At 46.8% G+C, this 23,899-nt stretch overlaps 1 protein-coding gene across 4 annotated transcripts; it reads right to left on the bottom strand.

Moving 5' to 3' along the window:
- Positions 1-1,268: 1,268 nt before the first annotated feature.
- On the bottom strand, positions 1,269-23,496 carry LOC135389901 (cadherin-like and PC-esterase domain-containing protein 1). 4 transcript variants are annotated; one of them, XM_064619953.1, is made up of 25 exons: positions 23,299-23,496; positions 14,732-14,800; positions 12,948-13,130; positions 12,652-12,767; positions 12,319-12,445; positions 12,125-12,237; positions 11,963-12,047; positions 11,604-11,790; positions 11,247-11,448; positions 10,993-11,183; positions 10,654-10,888; positions 10,460-10,564; positions 10,261-10,361; positions 10,033-10,122; positions 9,614-9,657; positions 9,478-9,525; positions 8,428-8,617; positions 8,176-8,359; positions 6,678-6,807; positions 6,473-6,609; positions 4,160-4,380; positions 4,004-4,105; positions 2,495-2,582; positions 1,518-1,664; positions 1,269-1,435 (listed from the first exon to the last, which is right to left on the bottom strand). In XM_064619953.1, the coding sequence occupies exons 3-25, from the start codon at positions 13,087-13,089 to the stop codon at positions 1,328-1,330; spliced, it is 3,093 nt and encodes a 1,030-aa protein (XP_064476023.1). In that variant the 5' UTR covers positions 13,090-13,130; positions 14,732-14,800; positions 23,299-23,496; the 3' UTR covers positions 1,269-1,327. The 4 variants fall into 4 exon arrangements, with proteins under 4 accessions (XP_064476023.1, XP_064476026.1, XP_064476025.1 ...); XM_064619956.1 differs by having other exon boundaries at positions 12,652-12,764; XM_064619955.1 differs by having other exon boundaries at positions 23,409-23,493.
- Between the last annotated feature and the right edge of the window lie 403 nt (positions 23,497-23,899).

The raw sequence follows: 23,899 nt of genomic DNA, 5'->3' as shown, positions 1-23,899 counted from the left end.
GTGTCACGTGGCCCTTAAAAGCCACTGACGGACCTACACGGAGGTTAGTCCTAAGAAGTTGCCACTTTAAGACAATTTCTCCGTGAACTGCTTTGAGGAAGACCGTCATTGAAATTGCGTGTGGGACATTTCATAAATGCTCTTGTGCTTTAATTATGATTCCTACTCACGCGCACACATATCCAGAAATGATGATGATGACGACGTGGCACTCTTGTCCACCACAAGGGCTGGCCTCTGCCTCATTGCTGTCTGAATTCTTGAGGAAATCTTTGCGGTTAAATTAGACCGTGGTCACGAAGTCTTCCTTGAAGCGGGACCTCATATAGTGGATGATATTGTGCATATGTCCTCTGCTGACTTCCATACAACGATCAGCGTCTCACAGGAAGCTGCCAAATAGTGACGTGCCTCATCTAACCAAGCAGTATGCCGCCATCGCGGCGGTCTCACGGGACTTCAGTTCCCGCGACAACCACCACTACTACGGTGCATCGCAAGTAAAGCAAGTGGTCACAAATGGCACAACCCAAACCTGAGGGTGTTACGCTTTGGTGAATGCCATCCCATAAGTGCATAAATGCAGCAGTGTGAAAGCAGACTCACGTGCCAAAGCAGTCACGGAAACCTGACCGGACGACAAGGTTGCCAGAAGCGATCTGCTGCTCAAACGCAGTCCGACAGCGTTTCGGGAAGCTACACCCAAGTAAGCGCACGAGAGATAGGTCATCACCCTACCTCTAGGCAACGGGCGGCCGCTTCCAGGCACGTTCTTGAGCTTGGCATCCGTACTTCATCAAGCTCCTCTGCTCCACCAGCCCATTGTGCTCCCACTGTGGAGGAAGATAAACGGTGGAGCACGTCCCGTGGACCACTCAGTCATGTCCGACCGTAAACGTGAGTTTCTTCAAGCTGTTCACCTAAAGTGTCCACTGGTTCACAAGAACTCAACTCAAGGACAACGTCTGCAACCGTCACGAGTTCTTGCAGCGGATACTCGTCCAGGGAACTCTGCTGAACTTGTGGGGTCGCGAATTCTATAGGGGGCGACACTGTAAGACCATTGTGCCCTTCTGCGCACATGCCACTGAAAAAGAACTTAAGTAAGCCTCCATTTCCTCCTCTTGCTGTCCTTTCAACCTTCCTCCGAGCAATGAGGAGGATTAGATTCCTATATGTTCATCCTGGGTCAAGGTGTTGAAACTTGAAAGCTGCACGTGGCACTATCGAAAGCGTTTCGGAAAGATGATGACAAAAATGCATTTTATGCTTTGTTTCAAATTTGTATTGATGAAAGACACTGGCATATTTGCACTGCGACAGATCGTCACTGACGATTTGCATACTCTTTGCATATTCTCCCGAGAAGGATCTCGCTGTAGACTTCATTGATGGGACCCTCGATGCGGTATGTGGAGAGGGATTCGCTCACAGCCTGTGAAGAAAATGAATTATATATTCGCCCGCACCCTAGTTAGAAACAATGGACTGTACGCTTAAACTACGCGAGGACGTACTTTGTGATAATGGCAGGCGCAATTTCCTTGCAGAAACTCCTTGAATCGCGCAGTTGTCATGTTGAATGTTTCCACTACGTCGAAGCCCAGTTGTAGGGCTTTCGCTATGATGGCGCTGTTCGCCTTGGCCAGGGCCTGTTGACTCTCCTACCGAACAGAAAAGGAGCACAAAAAGAACGGCGTGAGACACGCCAGAGGATTGGTACAGAAGGTTACACTGTGATGGAAGGGAATGATGGCAGATAACAGAAAGGAACCACAGGTATGCTCTATGAAGCGATCAGATCACTTGAACGGAACCGATCGCTCCTTTCTGTTATCTTGCTATGTCTTCTGTTCTTCGTTTTGTAATTTTTAGTCTGTATTGTTATGTGAAGTGTATCCGAGTGGGTTATATCAACATAACACATTTAATACTAATCAATACGAATACATGTCGAGTACGAGCGAGTTTCTCCGATGATGGAACCAGACCGACTGAGAGTGAGAGTCCGTCGCGGACAGTGGAGATGCACTCTGTTCTGATGGGCGCCCTTCCTTGCCACTCCGTGAAGAACGGAGCGGGTGCCGAGACTGTCGTCTTTTAGCGGCATGAGTCTGGCACTATGTTTGCTAGTATGTCTATTGTGTAGGTTATTAGCTGCGCAAGGATCAGTCGAGTGTCATTTGCAAGGAGCAATGTGTGCAAATGTTGATCGTTGGTAACAGTTCATCTTGAATAAGAGCCACGAAGACGGGACAGGGAGGACGACAAGACAGCAGAGAGCAGCAGCTACTGTGTCGTCGTCCTCTTCGTCGCCCTTGTGTTTGAACCATCTGCAAGGTCCTTCTGGAAGCATACTTCCAGCACGTACCCACTAGAACAGCGCGGCAAGGAGTGAACCACACTGTGTTGTCTGCCAGCTGTGTAGCACTACCTGGGGAGACTGTGGTACACAGGTGGTGGTACCTGTTTCCTTTCCTTGTTTCTTACTTACCAGGGAAAGTTTATTGAACTCCATCGTTTGCTGGTGAAAGCCAGATCCGTATGACTTGATAACCACACGGGTATTCTTCATGCCCAAGCTGGAAGTAACAAAGCAGGCATTCAGCACCCTTACTGTGCGTCATTTATACAGTCGGGCCCCGTTTATACGGACTTGACCGTCCGCAGCGAAGACGTCCGGATAACGGGGCATCCGGATAAGTGAAACACGATATAGACGAGCTGTCCACGAGGCTTGTATTTATTTCGTGATGCATATGAAACCTTCCATACTCATTTGTGCAAGATTACTATAAGCACCAAGTTCCCCCCAAGCTCTTATCATGCCACTAACTCCGGTAACATTATACTTTTGCTCAAGAAACACCAAAGCAGTTCTGAGTACATTTCGGGCCTCCTGGCGTGTCACCACACATGGTTATTCAGTGTTCTACATCTGATTCACGGCTGTCGTCACTGGAACCATCAATACCAACGACGTCTTCTCCAGTAATGATGGCGCACGTTCCATCATGTCCGTCAGGGGCGGATCTAGGATTTTTCCGAGGGGGGGGGGGGGGTCCGCTATGGACAAGTGCCAGGTGCGTGCTGGGATTGGTCCATTGAACCTTGTGTTCAAGTCTCGAATTGAGGGGGGGTCAGGACATCCGGACCCCCCCCCCCCCTAAATCCGCCCCTGATGTCCGTCCACATCGAGATACTCGAGATCTGCTCGAGGACTTTCTGACTACTTTTCTGATTGAAGGCCCTTCCTCTACAGCTTCTAATAAGTGGACTGGTCAATGGTAAAGGGAGAAATCCTTGAAGCAGACCATAGTTCACCCTACCCTCAAGATTGTCGCTCCCGCTGGAGAAAATGTAGGTCGCACACTGACTCTGACCAAAGACGGATAAGCGAGGCCGATTGTTCAGTACTTTCGTACTAGTGGTTCCTAGAAATTCCTATCCGGACCCGGAAGCTGAAGCCCCGACAAATGAAGCTAAAACGCGTGGACCGAAAACCGCATCCACGATTGATTTCTATCCGGATAGCGCGGGATCCGCAGAAGTGAAGTCCGGATAAACGGGGGTCGACTACTAATATTATTCATTCAATAATTGAAGTGGCACTTTTGGCACGGATCTCGCGTTCATTTCAAAAGACTGCGCATAAAAACGGGTATTCCGCCAAAGGTGTCTAAAATACGGTAGCTTTATGAGGGTCATTTTCAGGTCCCGATCCCGCAGGAGGCACCCGCGCAGCGTTTCAGTGCTATTGCAAGTTGTCTCTCCACAGCTGTTACGGACGGACCAACGCGGCTGCCGACGTTGGTGGGCTATCGCTATAAAGCTATTACTTTAGTAGATGTCTTACATAACACGGATATCTTAGTGGAAGGGACGGTCTTTCTGCGTGAAGATGTGTTCTTCGCACATTTCCCCACATCACTTGTGTATCTGTCAATAATTGTGCCAATACCATCGCCAACCATTGCCCGTATCATGTGCATTTGTCAGTTACCTTCGTAGTGTAGCTGCCACCGATGTGAGCTGCTTGAGTTTCAGCCATTTTGTTCCACCTATGACGATGACCGTGTTGGCATCGTTGGACACCGGCTTCATTCTGAAATTGCGGGACTGCTCTCACACTTTGCCATGTACTTGGTGGATGTCCCACCTTTCAACGAGCTGTCTCAGGGTGTCCACCAACGAAGGCATCTTGTCCGGTGACATCCAGAAACGTGGATAGTACGCAAATCCCACCGCGGTAGTACCGCCGTTGATGTTACGCATGTCGAGGTGTCCGTGTGACTGTTCCCATTGTGTTAGGGTACCGTTGAGACGCCTGACGGTGTAGTACATGATGCCCCGGTTCGTCGAGTCTCCGACAAATAGCAGCTGGAATATTTTGGAAACAAACTCTCAGTCTCTGAGAACGAAGCTCATAAAAATGCTAACATTCCGAGATAACATAAGAGCTACTGTCACAGAGGTATGCCTCCGCCATAGCTGAATGTAGTCCGCTATTGAGAGCACGGCATATACTGAGAAGATGGCGGACGCCACGTAGAAGGAAAAGCCGTTTCATATGTTTTGTTAGCGCGAATATTTGACGGGTTTACTTTAAAAGCATGTGTTCTAAGTACATCGTTTTCGACGAGTGTTTTCGTATATGATCGACGTATCAGGAACAGTTTGAAACGTGCGAGCGCACTACGTTGTCTCTCGGAGGCATCATGCGCCCGCCTAAGCCAATCACATACGTCTTTAGATTTATGGGCGGAGTTTACCTGTAGGAGTTAAAGTGGTTGGGACACTTTCATAGATGTGGTTCATTACGTCGTGGGTGCATTTTGTACTGCACGTCTGAATACTGAGGAAAAAAGAATTATTCTTCTACGTTTCGTACTTAGCGAGATACAACTCCTCGAGCACTATCCCGAGCAAAACGCAGACGTCACATAGCTCAGAGTTACGTCCATTTCCATTGGCAGCCGTAAGCACGTGACTCCTCGTTCACTGTCTCACTGGCGGCGCTGAGGTTTGTGATATCAGAGCGGCATGAGTTTCGGTATTCGCTGTGCCCATTTTATCCGCCTCTATTACCCTCTTCGCTATGAAAGTTTCAGTGTAGGTTCACATCGATAGAAAGGAAACGTCTTCTGCATTTATCTGGGATAACCTGGGATGACCTGTCGCAACCCCTTTAACTTGTACCGCCGAAGTACGGGTACATATCAGTCAGCATGTCCGTTGCTGCTCCTATTAGAGAGCAACGTGTATACAGTCGACAGGAAGGCATAGGATAAAATGAAGATTACACGTGTAGCCTACCGTCTGGCTCTGCTTTGCTGAGTCGTCGTAACATAAAGTAAATTATGAAATCTAGCATTGTTATAAGTAAAAATTGCTAAGGGTAGCGAGAGACATGTGCGCAGTGTCAACCGTTATCGTCAAGTCGGCGGGAGCACTTATTGCGAAGACGACTTTAAAGTGCCACTTCGGACTCGGAAAACAGCGTTTATTTTATTTAGTCCATGAAAAGAAGGAGCCTCAAGGATTCTACACCCGAAATTTCAATCCTGTTTACGAACGCTGTGCATTTCTGTCAATTTTTGAAGATCTGCTGAGAATCCACAAGTTTCGATGACGCGAGGAGTGGGTGACGTAATCATAAGCCCACAAATTGCAACGATGTCATGTTCTGGAGAGGGCACTGGTCTCCCAGCAATGACCCCGGCGTCCAGGGAGTGTCACTTGGTGGAGAAGTCACGTGACACTGACCAAAAGAGGGGAAATGGGAGAGATGCCTTCTTCTTCCTTTCTGTTTTCTCGACGGTCGGAGCGGTCGGATGATATTCACGTGGGGCTCGCTAGCGGAATGCAAAAGTGAGCCCCCCGGAAGACAATAAGTGCAACAACGTTTCCAGATGAGAGCCTTGCGTATCGTCGGAGCCTAACATGACACAGTTCTCAAAAATAAAAATTAAAGTTGTTGTGACAGTTGTTTTCCAGCTTTCCCAGATAAATACGAAAAACTATTCTATCACCCGACATCATCCCATATTCAAGTTTTCAGGTCCATGACGTGAGCAGGTACGGAGAAAAACGGCCCCGAAGGAGCGACATCGGTGACGTCACACAGGAGCAGCGAGGGAAGACGCTCGTCTCTCCAGCCAAGGGGGAGGGGGTCTCTGAGGTCACACCGTGGGTCGTCGTTTTGTGGCTGCACCTATTTTCCGAACCAATCTAGCGAGATGAAAAATTCTTTTTTCCACGATGTTCTCATAATGAGTACGATGCATATATATTATGCTGCTAACACATCAGAGAAAGTGTTCTAGCACCTTTAATATTCTCTAGCTTTCGCGTCCCGTAGACACAAAATATTTTGCAGGAATGTAAAGTGAGTCAAGATTTCAGAAAGATAACTTTGGTAGGATTCTGAAGACACGAGATTTAGTACGTTGTGGCACTTTAAAGGAATTACCTTTCTGTTCTTTAGGCATTGCCGTAAAGCAGGGGTGGATATACTGAGATGGCGGCACCTGTATGGCATCCACCGAGCCTCGTTCCAGAAACAACTCTGTGGAACAGCGCAGTCGCCACAAGGCAGAAGCCACCTGCCTGAAAGTCGTGCGGGCTTTAGGTTAGTTCTTCGTCCTTCAACGCTTCAGTTCCGCGTACGACTATACCTTGTGCTGCCCCCGACGGGCAGAGCGGTAAATGTTCGTAGTCTTCCACAATTTTCTCCCAGTCACTGGTTGTTGTTGGATCAGTGTGGAGATCGCAGGATTCCTTCGAGTAGATCTTCAGTTCACAGCTCTACAAGGACAAAACAAAAAACAAAAAAACTTGGATATGTGTCTTACAGCTACTGTACCAGGTTACGCGGATGGTCTAATCAGGGACGCTACGCATTCTGGCGTACACTCTAAGAACAAAAAAAGAGGAAAACGGGGAGTAATTGTATTCCCCTAGATTGCCCTCCCCCAATTACTCCCCATTTTAGTCCCCTAACACCGACATTTACTCCCCAGGACTCCAAATTGTCACTGAACTTCGCAAATGGTCTCCTGAATACAACAGTCTACGTAAATATGTGCTCTTGGTCAATTTGATGCCATAAGCTAGCTTAGCAATTTTCCACCTACAAGAAACAGTTACACCTACAAGTAAGAAACAGTTATAGCGCTTCGTTCTTCGCAAATTGTGCCCTATGTATGTACCAAGATTTTATATCACTCGATATATCACGGTTGGCGGTTTAATTCACACACAAATTATGTACCTGGGACTCTTAGAACAGAGCGTGAACTGCAGGCCACACTCTCTGACATTCATTCAGTCCCATGCATGTACTTCCTGAAGGGTCTAATTTTTGTGGCAATGCATTTAGTCCCCAAGCGGAGGAAAATTACTCCTTTTTTTTTTTCTTAGAGTGTGGAGTGCTTTGACGACGCGCACAGCTTGCCATCGCACCGCGACTTCACGGTACCTTTGGCTCTGTGGATGTTTTCCCTGTACTCAAAATTCAAGGGTACGAAAAACCGTGCTTGACGTTATGTGTATTGGTTACTGCGGATGACGCGCCTTTTCACTACGGCTGCTTTGCACTCTGCGACGGACTCGCGCACCCTCCACGCATCCCCATCCTGCATCCGTCTTTTTTTTTCTGCCATAGCCGTGACGATGCCCACTTCTGTGTGGCCATAACAACGGCGGCAGGTTCTGTCATTACCCCCCAGCGACGGCTGCAGGCTTATCTTAAGGCTTAAACACTGCCGTAAGGCACGTTGCTATTAGAGTTCGTGCTTTCTTTTTTCTTTACGCTCCCCCGCGCGTTTAATTGAATGGATTAATGACGAAAAATAACCGAAAATAACTCTACGTTCGCCCCAGCGATGAAGGGGCCTTCAGTATGCACTGATGCAAAATTTATTACTCACAGGCTCTAACCTTCGTCTAACCTTCGTCTCAGTTCGTATGTTCTGTGCAGTGGAGGCGGAGAATGACTGTCACTTCGTGACAAAGAAATCCAAAACCCCAACCTTATCTGCAGCGAGTCCCGATTATTTGAATTACGGGGCTTAGTTTCTGCAGTTTCTGAAGGGATGACTCTACGTACCCAGTTAGGGAGCATGCGCTATGCATCTGTAAAAGTCCATAGTAGTTGTACCCTAGTCAACTCACTTGCTTCAAGTTGCACACAACGTGCCGTGACTCTGGTTCAAAAGCTTCTTCGTCCTTGGTGAGAGATTCACGAAATATGTTCACCGAGTAAGCGTTGGCAACCCTGGCATTGGCATTGGGGAGGAGGTCCTCCACCACAATGGTCACTTGGTTGTTGCCCATTCCCAGCGCAAAGGAAGCCGCTCTGAAAGCGGCGTGGACTTGGTCAAAAACCTTCGGCGCACAAAGTTCTCACGTGGTTCCCGTCCATACTTTGATGGTTCCTGCTGATGCTGAAAGCGAGCTTGAGCCTTGCAGTGTGCAGCCTGAGCCAATATACGAACGGATATTTGGTCGAATGGGACAGTCACGTGGTACTCGGTGATGTTTGGGTGGAATGGCGGGGTCAATCTTCCATGAGGTTCTACTTCAATGAGCTGCAGGTACGGTTCAAAGGACGGGTCTGTGGAAGAGATCGAAGTTGTTTGAGTCGTAAGGGAGAACAATAACAACTACATGAATGAGATGGGAAGAGGTGATTCACCGCAACGATTGCGGTACCATACCTCAGTGCGCGTGGGATATACAGGGTGTTTCAGTTAAATCCCCGGGCTAAATAATTCGCAAACGGATGCACCAATCCAAGAACTTTCTTTTTTACTAGTATCTGTCCAATGCCATCAACAAGCTGTGCACCGTGTGAATGAGTTGGAGGCGCTCATTATTTAAAAGAAATTCAAATGAGTTTCGTGAAAAAACGTGACTTCTAAAGCAGGGCGCCGTGGGCATGAAAATGGGTACTACCCCTTTTGGCATGGGTAATAAAAATGGGTACTACCCCATAATGCAGATCGCGCCCTGTTTTAGAAGTCACATTTTTTCACGAAACTCATTTGAATTCAGTTTATTTAAATAATAAGACCTCCTACTCATTCACACAGTGCGCAGCTCCTAGGCGGTATCGAACAGACACTTGTAAAAAAGGAAGTTCTTCGATTGGTGCACCCGTTCGCGAATTATTTCGCCTGGGGATTTAACTGAAACACCCGGTATAAGAGGAAGCAGTATATTTCTGGCCTGTTACGTGTTCTCCTGTGTTCTCCTCTGGTTCAAAGAAATGCTACCCTCTTCTGACTTACACCAGCTCTCTTGCACTGTTCTAATATGTTCAATATTATCTTGAGAACGTCGACGTAATGAACGCCGTATGTCACAGTCAGAGCGCGAACCTGAATCCTAATGATATTTTCACTTACTAGGTGATTGGCGAGCATGCACATACCGCAATTTATCCCTAATGTTTTAAAGACATGTGATCCGTACCATGTGTACAGTATTTGACGTGCCTTTCTTCCATGGATTGGTCCTTGTCTGCATGGCAAGTGAGCAAACAGTAAAATATATATTTTCCGACATATATTTCTGCATTAATGAGAATGGAAGTATACCAATCCATCACCTTGCGTGTTGCCTCCTGTTGTAGAGGCTGTCGGATCCACCTCACTGCAAAGTAAGAACGACGTGAGGAGAACACACATGGCATGCTGTGTCGTGTTGTCCAGTTCGTGTACGGTGTTAAAAGGGGACCTTTTTCGCACTCGCGTCTTATCCTAGCGGCTGTCCAGCGAAACACGATCGGCGCGCGCCAAGGTATACTATAGCCAAAATCACAGCCGGCGCCGCATTGGCGCCATCTATTGAATATGTAGGGAACCTTCTTCGGCGCCGTCAGGGTCACAGAGCATGCGCAGAAGCGTTGTGAAAAAGGTCCGTTCTGTGGCACCGTGCTCATGATGCACGCCCTGCTCATGTAGTTTGCACCAGCTTAGCGGTTTTTTGTTGTCATGAGTGTGCGCAGTTCTTACTGATATCTCTTACCGTTGTCTGTCGAGAGTTTCGTATTCCGACTCAATTTTAAGAAGTAGTGGATGTAGTTGTGGAGTTAGGTGTTGTTTGCTCACGTCGTACCTGAAAAGACAACACATACGTCTGCTGGGAGGTTTCTGGTATTGCTCGCAATACACGGTTCTCAAAGCGTGGAAATATCAAGCTTGTCAATGTATGAGCACATGAAGAGATGTGAGCCGAGTGCAGGGATACACGTACTCCATTGTGCGACTAGAGGGCGAGAACATGACCTGATGTACCCGCTGGTCTAGCTGTGCTAGAAGGTTTGTCAGATGTTCTGAGCCAATGGAAGGGTAAATCTGTAGAAAAGTTCATATGTAGTACCCGTGGCGTGTGAAGCATAAAGACTAAAAAATGGCCGTGAAATAGCCAGAACGTGGACGGCAAAATCTCTTACCTGTTGAAATCCGCCTCTAGCTCTAAACTGTCTTCGCGTATCCAGCAGGTACCGCAGATCTTCTTCTGTCAAACAAATATCGTGAGAGAGACGGCAGAAGTGATACTAAGCAGAGGACAAGAAATCAGCGTCAGGGCGTTGAACAGAGGCGCGTTACCCAAGTCAATACGTCGATCACATTTCGAATAACGTACCATGAGACCAATGTTACCGCCAGACCCCTCTAGTGCTGCTGCGACGTCACGTGATACGCGTGTCTGCGACGTGAGAATCCTCGCCATGTCGCTGAGTATGGCACTCTTGACGGCATTCGCAGTTTTGCTTCTGGACGGGTGCAACACCGGTTGGACATTGACGTGCGTCATGTAAGGCACCAGTGAAGAACTTAGTGTGAAGTCCACGCTCAGCAGCTGGAAACAGGACGGACACCTGAGGGCATTCAGGAGGGAATGGCAAGGTAAACTGTAGACGCATTCTTAACGTGTCGACATGATCATGTCCTTCTACAATCCACAGGAAGTAGAGGCACGTACCTATGAAAGACTTCGGCATTGTTTGTGATATTCTGTACGAATGTCTGAGAGACGATCTCAGTCTCGACTACTAATAGGATCCCAAGTATCTGCCTCTCAACCTTCGTCCAGAATGCAGCGACATCTTGTGGACCGTTGCGTCGTCTAACGTACTCCCAGAGCTGATCCAGGGACCATGTCTTTCCTGGACTCTGTAAAGAACAGTGAACTTTTTAAGATTCCATTTTTTGCAAGGGGGACCTCTGAAGACTCACCCCAAAATATTCAATCCCCCGTAGTGTCTTCGAGGCCAATTTATGAAAAACTAAGCCCCTTCTGTGTACAAAGGCTCGGAGCGGAGTAAGAGAGGTCAAGAGAAGAAACACTCGAGCACTAAGGGTCCTGCCCTGGACGACAAAAGGATTGTTGACAGCCTCTTGAGCGACTGCTCGCCGATGCAGGATGTGAAATGTCGACCTGGAAAACGTTTCAGCGTGTTCCAGTATGTGCTCTGTGTATTTTAGGTACTCAACCCCTATGGAAGTACGTTGCTGACAAAACACTAGAAGAGTGAAATCTACTATGGGCGGTTGATATCTGTAGTAGGATGAAGTTCAAAGGTGTACACGTACGCTTGCCTGCGAGCTCTCGCTGTGGTCGGTGCCGAATAGTCTAGAGGCTTAGCAGATTGTCTATCGCCAATGGGTTTGACGATCCAGCTGGTCGTCGGCGCCAGGGCTTCCGAGACATCACGGAACTGCTGGAGCTGGTCAGGAAGCACGAAGCACAGAGGCAATTCCCCGAGTTCAGGGAACTGAACTGCGTATAAGTTTACTTTCGTTTAACTATCTCAGTCTGTTTCATAACCGCAGAGCAAATTCACGAGCAAAGGCATCGGCAGCCCAGTGAGTTTGACATCATTGGAGGCACAGACGACAGCGCGCCTTTTCCAGCTCAAGACTTACTCGATACTATTGCGTAAATGTCTCACCTGTATATTTTCTCAGTTCGTTCATTGTATTACATAAGTAATTCTTCCGTCCAAGCAGGTGCACAACGGATGGGTAACCCAGGATCTAGTGACAGGAAAGCCGAGTCGTACTATGCTCCGCAAACGTTAACATACGACCATATTGAAAGAAACTTTCCTCACTTTTCTGTGGCTGTTTCGATCGCTGCTCTCGTAGTAGCACGGATGTTCTGGATCCTCACTCGCACTCAAACAAACATATAGGGCGTTGCTTCCATTCCTTCCTTGTGGCATTTCTGCAACGGTACGTGCAAAGAGATACCGGCGTTAATGGTACGAACTCGAATGGCGGTACCACAATGTCCACGCGCACCTACCGAAGCGCTGCAATACTTTGATATTCAGTTGCTGGAATGCGTTCACGTAGGGATCGGGCACGTCAGCAGCGTCGCCTATCATGACAACGCTGTCGAAAGCTTTCTTCGCCAGTGTCTTCTCCTCGATCTATAAGAAAGATATTTGTGCTATTATTACCTAACTGTCGCCATGCTTAGCTATCAGAGAGTGTTAGCGGATCGCATTTTATTACCTTGCGTACGTTATAATAAAATAGCGTTGCCGCCATTGCGCACGCGCAGTTGTGGCTTGCGCAAGGACGGCTTTATTCTAAGCGCGACATCGTTCATTCGTGTGGACACGTGATCACTTACTGCTTGAAGAACACGTAGCAGTACCCCAGTTCCTTTTAGGTTCTCGCGAGCTTCGCCTGCTGTATTGTTGAGTAATCGTGCGATATCTTCTGCGAGGGAAGAGCCCTTTCTCTCTGCTGGAAGACCAGGAATATTTAGTCCAGCTGGTCATCGGACACAGCCGGTAGGTTCGTCAGGCGACCATGCACACGCGCACATGCATACATCTCTATAGACAAGCTATCAATGCCAGTAAGAGAAGCGGAAGTACGAAGGTACTATATAATCAAACTCAAACTCAACGAAGGTATATGTACCTTCGAGGGCCTTGTAACTTGTGCTTCGTATGAGCGAACCCAAGTGGAAGTAACAAAGAAATATCGTTAGCAGTATGAGGAGTAGAAACAGGTCCTTGGTTGAGCGCCATCTTGAAGCGAGGGCCAGAAAGTGGATCAGCATGATTCACGGTCATTCATTAGGCAGGTCAACTGAGTTCGGCACTGATAGAAAGAGAAAGATACAGCTCATTTAATACAACGTGATTGGCTATTGCGTGTTGAATCGCGGTAAAACAATTAGGCGACAACGCCAGAATCAGGTGCGTTCTTTTTAATTCCGTGTTATCGCCGCGAAGCAACTGTAGCTATTGGCGGCGTACAGATGTGGACTGATGGAGAGAGGACAGGGGGGTCAGTGTGCGTACTAGCTCGACTTCAGGGGGAACTGTGCCCACCTCGAAAGTCTGCCGGAAGCCCCAGGGAAAACCTGCGACGGCACACCCGGTGGCAGGATTCGAACCCACCACCTCACAGTATTCAGCACGACCTTGGCTACTATACCAACGAGTGGGCGTTAGAATAAGGTGCCTCAGAATGTACCTCTCGGGACGTTGTTACTCCTCCGCAGAGGTGATGATGACAGGAGACAAAAAAAAAGAAAAAAAGGAGATGTGAGCCTGCTCACTGCGGGACAAGCTACTCCAGGTGCAGTAAAGAAAAAAGCAAAAGAGAAAAAAAAAACGTCTAAAAGATGTCGAAAAGGTCTCAAATCGAGATCGCGTTGCAATAAGTGCACCAAAACCTCTCACTTTCATTTTTCTCTCTTTCTTGTCAAAATAAACAGAATCCCCCCCCCCTCTAATTTTCCTTCGTTATGACCTCCCGTGTTTGTTCGTTTTCTTTTCCCCCTAATCCTACGTATGCGGATACACAGTTATTATTGTATCGTATTGAATCGCATTTTCTAATGCGTTCGTGTTAGCGGCTGTGACGGCGTCACAAAACCATCGGTTTCGGTTTCGGGTTCGGTGATGCGAATCAAGTTAAAGTAATCTAAAGCTAATAAAAGCAGTTTTGGCATACTCAGAGATGGTGGTTACGTTGTCCCGGAAAGCGTCACGATTTTTCAGCGTTTCTTGTCCCGCCTTTGTCCCGATTTTAGTAATATTTTTGTCCCGCTAATTCCATTTCTACACATCGCCACTGACTTCACAGATCACAAGCCAGTACTCGTCACTCTAAAGTAGTTGCGCATATATTAGCAATAAAAGTGTCAACATCCACATATAACGACTACCGCTGAAATTCGCGTTACACAATCATAGTCGTCCTGTTTTTTTTTTTTTGTTATGCACTATTAATACACATTATACAACTTCTTGTTAGTTACGTACGTACGTATGTTCGCCCCCCCCCCCCCCATGTAATCCTGCAGGGCCTTTGGGTCAACAATAAGTCAGTCGCGGTAATGTTGAGGTTGTTCTTTCTACTTTCTTTTGTATTCGCGAGTTTTGAAGTAGCCTGGCTCAACGTTGGCGGGTCTCACATCTCCATATTTTTTTCTATCGCAATCAATCAATCTAGTAAGTCGCGAGCAGCTTTTTTATTTGCTGATTCAGGAATATTGCCGAAGCATTTTTAAGGCATCCCATTATTCGCCCTCAGAAGCTCTATGTACATGACATTCGTCATCCGCAACTCTCGGATGCAATAATGTATCGCTATATCAAATTTCTTTTTCATACAAAGTCGCCCTATTGTTTCGCCTCGCGGTTGTCACTGCATGCAATATGAGCGCTATCAGTAAGTTACAAACAGCGTACCTTCACAGAATCCAACGTTGCTGAAATCATGTTTCATCCTTGAGTAAACTCGACATGGCATCCCTTAACCTAGAAAAATATTTGCGAAACAGTCAATCTCTCAGTCTAGACTCGCAACAAAGTCAATCAACAACAATGTAATACATTTTCTTGATATATATCATGTATATACAAGCGCGTGAGGTAACGATGAATGAAGAAACTGGCTGTTGAATTTGTGGCTCACTGCCCCTGAGCTCACTAGCCAACATGTGATATTAAATGGTGAGGATAGTGAAGTAATGAGGGGGGGGGGAGGGAATGAGTGAATTTGTGATTTGAGTCCTCAGCATGACACAATCACACATGTCCATGCACGCCATTCCCAAAGTAACGTACGCCGGGAAACGTCCATTGCACAAACCGAACAGTCGCCACACATAGGAGTCCTGCATGACCAGAGAATGTAACTGCACAAGACATGAAAATTTACAGTATGAGTTGAGTTCAGTTAAAGCGTGTAAAAGAAGGGAGGGAGAACAGTGTCCCTTCCAAAGTTCTCATGCAAGAACAGCGCTTGACGGTGCTACACGACATTGGACGACATAGCATTGATGCCAACGTGAACAGTGCCTCAGTCATGTCGCTTACCCGGTCTCGTAGAACCTTTCTTGCATTACGATACAGATCGCAACCCATGATCAGGATCACATGCTTGATATCCGCCGAGCCATTCACGAAGAACACAGAATAAGTTTTGTTTGGAGGCTCATTAGGGCGCTGAGTGCACTCGTACCACAGTTCACTGGAACTCTCTTCAGGTTAACGGCCGCTTTGAAAAGAAGAAGTCGCCTGACCTTTAATTAGTGCGTAAATTGCCCGCTAATGGCTCTTCGAACAACAGCAATGTCACTGTCGGATGACTCAAGTCCGTTGTGGGCCACACGAACTTCGGTCGAAGCGGAGGCTCATGGGACGCATGTACTTTCTGTTACTCGATCTGCTGCCTGGCACGGTGTCGACTTTCACTAGATTGATCGCTCGATAGCGGACTATAATGGAACATTGTTTTTCGTTGTTCAAACTCACTCAGTCTGCGCATTATAATACAGGGGTAGGAGGCACTATTATGTTTTGCGCAGCAACGACATAATGCATCCGACGGAGTGATGTGCGGTGTCCCTTCGGGACATGCGCGTTATTCCGTTATAATTCTTTAATCATTGATGCACGCACATAGATAGAATTTTTTATGCACACAGAATAGGTGATACCGACATTCCCTAATCTATTTATTTAATTTTGTTGGGGCGACGCCGACTTTCGTTGTTCAGCGTGTTCATTCTGCCTTAGATTGTGTTGCGCTCTCGCAAATTGCTCCCATCTTGAGACACTGCGGAAAAATATTGAACCTATACTATAGATTTACCGTTTGAAAGTATACCTTGTGCACATTCAGTTTGTGTTGATGGAGTATAGACCTTGTGCTGAAAGGACGGTCAAAAAGAAAAAGGAAAGGAAAGCAATCGACAACAACAGTTATAGTTTGACGATGAAGTGTGGAGGTTTTGCACTTTAGGAGTTGAACGCTACCCCATAGCTAGGGGTTCTAGTATGAGTGATGATGATGATGAGGGATGACGATGATGATCGGAATGGAGATGGCGATCCTGATCGTGATGGTGGGAATGTCCGAAGGCGCTTTCGGGGTGGGTTCTTTAGGCCAGTCGCCTGAAAAAGAAAAAAAAAAAAAAGAACATGACGCAATGCCGCCCTGGAGTGGGCCGCGGTGTCCCAAGAGCTGAGGATGCACGACAAGTTGAAGGGGCGGCTGCCAAGTCGGCAAGATGTGATTGCAGTGTACACCTCTCGTTGATATAGAAGTCCGACGGCGGAGAAGTATGTGCTCTACGTTGGCAAGTACACCACACTCGTTGCAATTAGGGCTAGCCTCACAGCCTAGGTGATAGCGAGAGAACGGAGTGAATGCCACGTTCAGACGTAACCTGTGGATGAGCGACTTCAGGGGACGAGGAAGCTCTGCAGGCAGCCGGTATCACAGCGTTGGGTCTACACTTCGCAAAGGGGACCTGGTTGGAATGTCGCGTTGCCACAGTAGGGTAGACCAGGAATCAGACACATGCATGAGGAGGGATCTTCTATCTCCTGTCGAAAGTATAATGGGTGTATAATGTCTTTGCTGATGTGCAAAGGCAGCAGCAGCAGCAGCGTTGCGGTTCCCAGTTATTCCGCAATACCCTGGAACCCACTGAAAGGCAACGGAATGAGAGCGTTCTTGTAGAGACTTCAGGGCGCACAGGATATCTATCGCCACTGAGGATATATGGAACCGCGGATGCCCGTGTTTTTAATGCATAGGAGAGCTGCTATGGAGTCGGTATAAATTACCCATTGCCACGGTTCGCAGCCCGCCGCATATGTCAGGAATAACAGGACATAGCATAAAGCTCAGCGGATATCTATAAGGTGCGGTAAGACAGACGACATCCACGTGTAACGGACTCTGACGGACTGGCAAGAGCTGAAGATGAAGTGTCCCTGGTTGGTGTAGCTATACAGCTGTACCGTTGCAGCATTGGGCCTCGTCTTGTTGAGTCTCGTGTTCAGACATATGTCGGCACAGTTCCCCTAGAAGTCGGCCCAGGACGCACATATCCCCAGGGCGTCAGTCGTGACGTTGCCCACATACGTGAGGCCGACAACGGCAAGCCCTTTCACCATCACCACCACCACTTGAGCCTCGTGACCAGCTCCCGTGGCTCAGTGGTTAGCGTGCTGGCCATGTCATGTCGAGACTGGGAGGTCCCCGGGTTCGAATCCCGTTGCCGGCTGTGCGGTCCGGCTTTTCCTCGGACGCTTTCAGACATATGTCGGCGTAGTTCCCTTAGAAGTCGGCCCAGGACGCACATTCCCCCAGGGCGTAAGTCGTGACGTTGTCCACCTCTGTGAGGCCGACAACGGCGAGCACTTTCACCACCACCACCACCTCCACCTTGAGCCTCGATGAAGTCAAGGATAAGTTTCGTGAAAAAGTAAGTAAGTGCGAATGGTCGTTGAAGGGTTGTGTATAGCGTTGTGAAGAAGAGTTCAAGCAGGGTTTTCAAGTTTTATTTTATTACTGTTCCAAGATTTCCAGTAGGATGTTATGAATACTGCATTCAATACATTTGGATACGTGTGGAAGCTGTGTAATTCGAGCTCATTCTGTGTGTACAAACTCCTGGGGAGAAAGTAATGCCAAGAACGAGTCACACTAAACAATCGCTCTCTTTGACAACATCCAACGCTCATGAAAGCAGCCCTTTCGTTTGCCCTCTCGCTCTCGAAACATAAACACTCGCGACGTCAGGATAAACATACGGTGTAACATTGCGTCTTTTCTAGCGGCAGGCCCCAAAGCGTTCTCATGAAAGCAGCATGACAGCAGAGATAAAACAATCTCTATAAGCAACTCGAGTTTCGTCTTATCTTTCTCTTAAAATTGATTGACGTCTCTGCGTTGTATAGGTCGCACGAGTGCTTTCGGCGGTGTCACGATTTTGAAACCCATGGGGGCAATTGCGGGCAGTTGGGGAAATTACTTTTATTTTGTAATACCATCCTCGTTACAGTTGTGCATTAAGTAAGGAATTCATTACTTATTACTTTTTCATGCTTAGTAATGCGTCACTAATGCCATTACTTTCATCAAGTCATGTCACTGTTTTTGCATTACGTTTTCCCAAACGTATTGACTAGAAGAAGATCATGCTTGAATTTTCAACAACCTAAATAACGAGCGAGTAATGTCATTACGCATTCATCATTTATCATTGCTCTTCACAAACTGTAATGCATTAACATTACTCGTTTTCGAGATGTAACGGATTGTCGGTAATCCCCGTCTGCTACCAAACGTTGTTCCATCCTAAGCAGTACAATTTACTAAAAGTGCGAGTTCATAGGGACGAAAGAGTACATCAAGGTTGTTTTCTTTGTGGGCATCTCTGCAAAATGAAGCATTGCACTGATAGGACACCTGCCAGTCAGCTCTATGTACTTGAACTTTCAGTACGTTGTGCTGGATGGGACACGCCTCCCCTTACCCTCACTAAATTACCTCTAGGTATATGGGGTGGAGTACCGACTGCCCGATGGAACATCCCATTCGCAATCACCAAAATAAACAACAACAAATAAGTAATGACGATGTAGTGGGATGTTTCGCCGCTGACGCGGCATCCTATCCCATTTCTTGAGGGAGAGAAGGTGGTGAAGGATGATGACGGTGAAATAAAGCGTTAATTGTTGTTGCGTTCTCCTTATTCTGTGACGTGCGCATTAACAACACATCTACAACCCGAAAAACAAAGATCACGGCGCACAGGTTGGAAGTACGCGACGCAACCTTGCTATAACTGGAACTGTATACCGCCTCTTGTGCAAGGATAACCCTGAGTTAAGGTATCCCTTCTACTGCCCAAACGAATCTCTTCTACACAGTCTGGCTGAATGTACCTTCCCTGCAACTGGCAATGGATGTGACATCGTCGTAGAAGATACTGAGCATATTCTCCTGGTGTGCTGCAAGTGCGCGTTGACCGTCGCTGTGTTGTTAGAAAGTTGCTTCGGCTCGTAGTTATCCTTCTGACATCGGTAGAATTCAGGTACGTTGATCAGCGCAACATGAACTGGTTGTGCTCCAAGCACTGTCGAAGTCTCTCACATATCCGATCGCTAAACATTTTGTGATCATTCCTACTTCGAGGTGCATGTAGCCACAAACAGGCATACAGGTGCATACAAACTGAATCACACACTGAATCTGAATCACACCTGAATCTATAGCACATCTTTGACTCATAGGCGACAGAACAAAATGACAGAAGACGCACACATAAAGATATGATGATGAGATGGGGCTGATGCCGGCCAGCAGGCTGGTCATCAGTGCCAACTGGAGACAACGAAAGATGGTGGCGGAGACGGCAGTTCAGGTGATCAAAGCATGATGGAGAAGCCGGTTGAAGACAGAAACAACGAAAAGTGACGGATCATTTGATACATATGAGCGGGACGGGACCAGCTAAGGGCCCAGCACGTTGCCGAGGATAAAAGGTCGGAAACACACACAACAGAAAACACACTCCTTTCGTATGTCTACGTTTCCTACTCCTCTTCATGCTCATGGAATATGCTGCCTACAAGTTCATTACACCATCAGCCCAAGCTTCTATACTAGGTCCAGGGACACATTAGAGAAACGACGCATCTGGTCTATAAGTGGTCTGTATAAGTCGTTCCTTCCATGGCTGTGACTGGGCCATACCGTGATTGGACTTCACGTTCGAAGACACAATATGGCCACCACGTGGCCCAATACCCATGCAGTTTGTATACAGGACATGTTCCGCGCGTGCTTCGTATACTTCCTGGCGATGGAACCGTTTCCGCACACAGATGTTGTTTCCAAGCCTGAACTTGCCATCCTTTTCCGGAGCATGGGTTGTATACACTAGGCCGCTAAATTTAGTTGGATATGATCACACGGTTCTGGATCCAGGACGGTGCAAGGAGGTAGCGTTTGATCGAAACGAAACGTGCAGATCGGTGAAGCGAGGTAGAGATATTATTGCACGGAAACGGTGTAATTCAGCACATGTATGCACGACGTTAAAGTCATCTACACTCTTAAGACTAAATTGCTTGCTTACAAGACGTTAACACGTCCAATTCTGGGTAACTTTGTCACTCTTACCATATATATATATATATATATATATATATATATCGCACATAATGAAGCTGGAGGCCATACAGAACAAGGCTATTCGTTTCTCTACGATTCTCTTTTCTCTCCTAGTCCCGCTCTTTCGGACTTCGACGGGACAGCACTTCAGGCTATAACCGTCGAGCGATTCATTCAAAAACCTTCCATGCGGTTTGTATCTGGGAATTTGCACGTCCTTTTGCACCGCTTTCTTCTATAGAGTTGACTGTTTCAGGTATAGGTTTCTTTCTTTCTTTCTTTCTTTCTTTTTTTTTTTTTTTTTTTCACGCTGTATCACTGGGTGGAATCATCATTGATGACGTTGTTCGAGAGTTGCCTCAGAGCGACTACACTATATGTAAATAAATAAATAAATAGATAGATAAATAAAGGATCGTCAACGGTACCCACTATCCCATTGACATACCATTATCATCCACTTCCTTACTGACTTTAAGATGTACCATAGCATTGACGGAATTTGTCTTCCTTCGCTACAGAATTGATTTGTGTATATGAAAGACTGTGCACCGTTGCGCTATCCCAAGTTTGTTTATATGCATGCGAACTATCATTACAAGACTCTCTTTGTCCAGCAAGCACCCAAGCATCCCTTTCTGAACCAGAATTAATCGCGTCAACGCAGCTCGTCTAATTCATTATCTCACCCTAAGTCCTGAAGTAGCCGGCCCTGTTTATGACACGCGCTAACATACTTTTCTTTTTCTTCTTCTTCTTCTTCTTTTCCGCAGCTAAAGAATGTGGACACAAGAACTACGTCTGCTGATTTGTCCGCAATATCCTTTCGCTGTTGTACATCACTGTTGTCTATTTGTTGTTGAGTAAATATACGGGTTTACCCTCGTATTGCCAACTTTGTGTCGCTACCAGGTGACTCGTCATTTTTCTTGGAGAACTAAAGTGAGTGCAGCTCAACGAGTGGCTGGTGTTTCCCCTTTTTCTGCTGCTCCTCTCAATTAAGTGCAGCTGTTGGTGACATGCTCTTAACATCGGAACAATCCACACTCGCAGGTGCGTCTGTTTCCTCTCTCAAGCTTATCAAGCTTAGCTATACTTATGCGCTTTATCCTCCGTGTAACACATAGTGTCTCTCTCTTTCAACGATTAGTTTACCTCGTTCTCCCCCGCGTTCTCCAAACCTTCTTGACAGACACGCATCTCTGCAGCCACGCGCAATCGCATTCCTTACCAGCGACGAAACACTCGCTTAATTACAGTTAATTAATTAATTACCTAGACTGGAACGCCCTCACCGAACGTATCGTAAGCATTACTATATGTTAACCCAGCGTTATTTCGTAACGAGCTGCTGCGTCTTTACTCTCTTGTATGTCTTTACTTTCTTGTATGTTCCTACCACGTAACTTGCTGTGCCGACACACACTCAATAGACGGAGTAAATTAGGATGAAGTCATAGCTTTTAGTCACCAAGATTGTAATTGCTCCCCATTTTTTGTGAATTTTCCCTAAAAGTTGCACCCCAGCAGCGCAAATAGTCCCCAAGAATGCAGTTCTTCTCAATCTTTGGTGTCCTTCCCTAAAATATACCCCCCACACTGTTAAAAATGAACTTCACCACATAGCACGCTCCTAGCCCCGCATCACCCCCGCATCACCCCGCATCACCCCGAATGATAACGTTCTCGCCCTAGATTTGTTGAAAACGGAAGGAGGAGCCTATTTTGTTCCCATTATGCACGGCACGGTTTTTAAGAGGGGTTTTTCTCAGACGCTTTCAGACATATGTCGGCACAGTTCCCTTAGAAGTCGGCCCAGGACGCACATTTCCCCAGGACGTGAGTCGTGACGTTGCCCACATACGTGAGGCCGACAACAGCAAGCCCTATCACCACCACCACCACCACCATCATTTTTAAGAGTGCAGTTGTGCAAATAATCCCTAAACTCTGCATATAAACTTCCGTGCATTTATTCCCAAAGGACTAACTGTTGTGAAAAGGCATCTAATCTCCAAAAGGACTTAAAATGACTCACTGTTTTCGGAGCGCACATATTCTTCTATTATTTTTTTTTTAATTATCACTCGCGTATGCAGTCCCTTTTACCCACCTCTCACGCAATGCCCTCAAACCCTCGAGACTACTAAATAAATATATAAATTACTCAATTAGCAAATTACAACGCTCAGGGGTGGCACTTTCTAACCAGCAAGACGAGACATTCCACAACCATGTCACGCGGTGACGGTGGTTATGCTTGTCCTCACTGCCCGAGTTCATGACCCTTCACGCATGTGCAACCATGCACGTTCAGACATACCCTATATGCGGTAGTACACAGCTTTTTTTTTTTTCTGTAATTGTCTTTTGTAAAAATACGTGTCTCGCTCGAAACACAACTAACTATTCAGAGGCAGTCAAAAAGCAAACACTTAGCATTCAGTAAGACGACACAATATTACCATGCAGATATTCAATTTCCAGCACTCAGGGACTTCTTTCAGCTTAGTTTAAAGCTGAACAGTTATTGCATAAAGCAAGTTATTTCTCGCTTCCTTCAATCAGCGTCCAAATAAAATTGTTGTTGCCTTACTCTTGTTCAATTGCACTCCTAACCATAGCAACCATTATGGTTACAAGTTCGAGATACGCATAGTTCTCTTGAGGAACACTCTCAGACTTCGTTAACGAGTGCAATAACTTAAAAACACAAAGACCACCTAATAAACCGACAACTCTATGCGCATATGAGTCCACAACATGTTTTCCCTCCGTTCCCAAACTTCTGCCGCTCCAGCAGCGCCAACGCATTAAACAGAGTAACACATATACTCACTGCTGCAGACCTTCACTTCACACGGTAACTACAGCCAGAAGCTGAAACACACGTCCAGATATTCGACACCGTCCACTTTTACATTGAGGGAAAAGAAAAAGAGCATTCACCGGCGAAGGAGAACCGAAAATCCTGCAGAAGGCTACGCAGATGCGTCCGCTTGCGTGAAAGACGAGCAGAAAACTCCGAGTGCGATCATCTGCATCCGGGATGGTTTCTCGTCTGCTTCTTCTTCTGCTCCTCTTGGTGTTCCCCTTAGAGGAGGAGAAGGGGGGATCTGCACCCCTTCCCTTTCTTCCTCGTGCCTCTCTCTTCCTGTTTGCTCACCCTCTCTCACGCGATGTTCGTTTAATTCCCCTCCTCCTTTTCGCGTCCCCTTTTGCGTCTAATGCGTCCCCTTGCGACATTTCTCGGAAGTTGACTTCTCGAGCGGTTTTCATGCGGCAACAATGTGCCTTTTTTTTTCCCCTCCTGTTTCGTTCGTGTCTCTTCTTTCTTTCATTCCCTCTGCGTGGTACAAGAGTTGTCGAGCACTGTGAAAATGCTGAATCGTTTTGCTGTCTCACCGCAAAGTAATCTTGTGCTCTAGTTGTTTCCTCTT

Source organism: Ornithodoros turicata, chromosome 3, assembly GCF_037126465.1.
Source record: "Ornithodoros turicata isolate Travis chromosome 3, ASM3712646v1, whole genome shotgun sequence".
Lineage (NCBI taxonomy): Eukaryota > Metazoa > Arthropoda > Arachnida > Ixodida > Argasidae > Ornithodoros > Ornithodoros turicata.
Note: the sequence above shows the minus strand (reverse complement) of the source record. Positions and strands in the feature narration are given on the sequence as shown.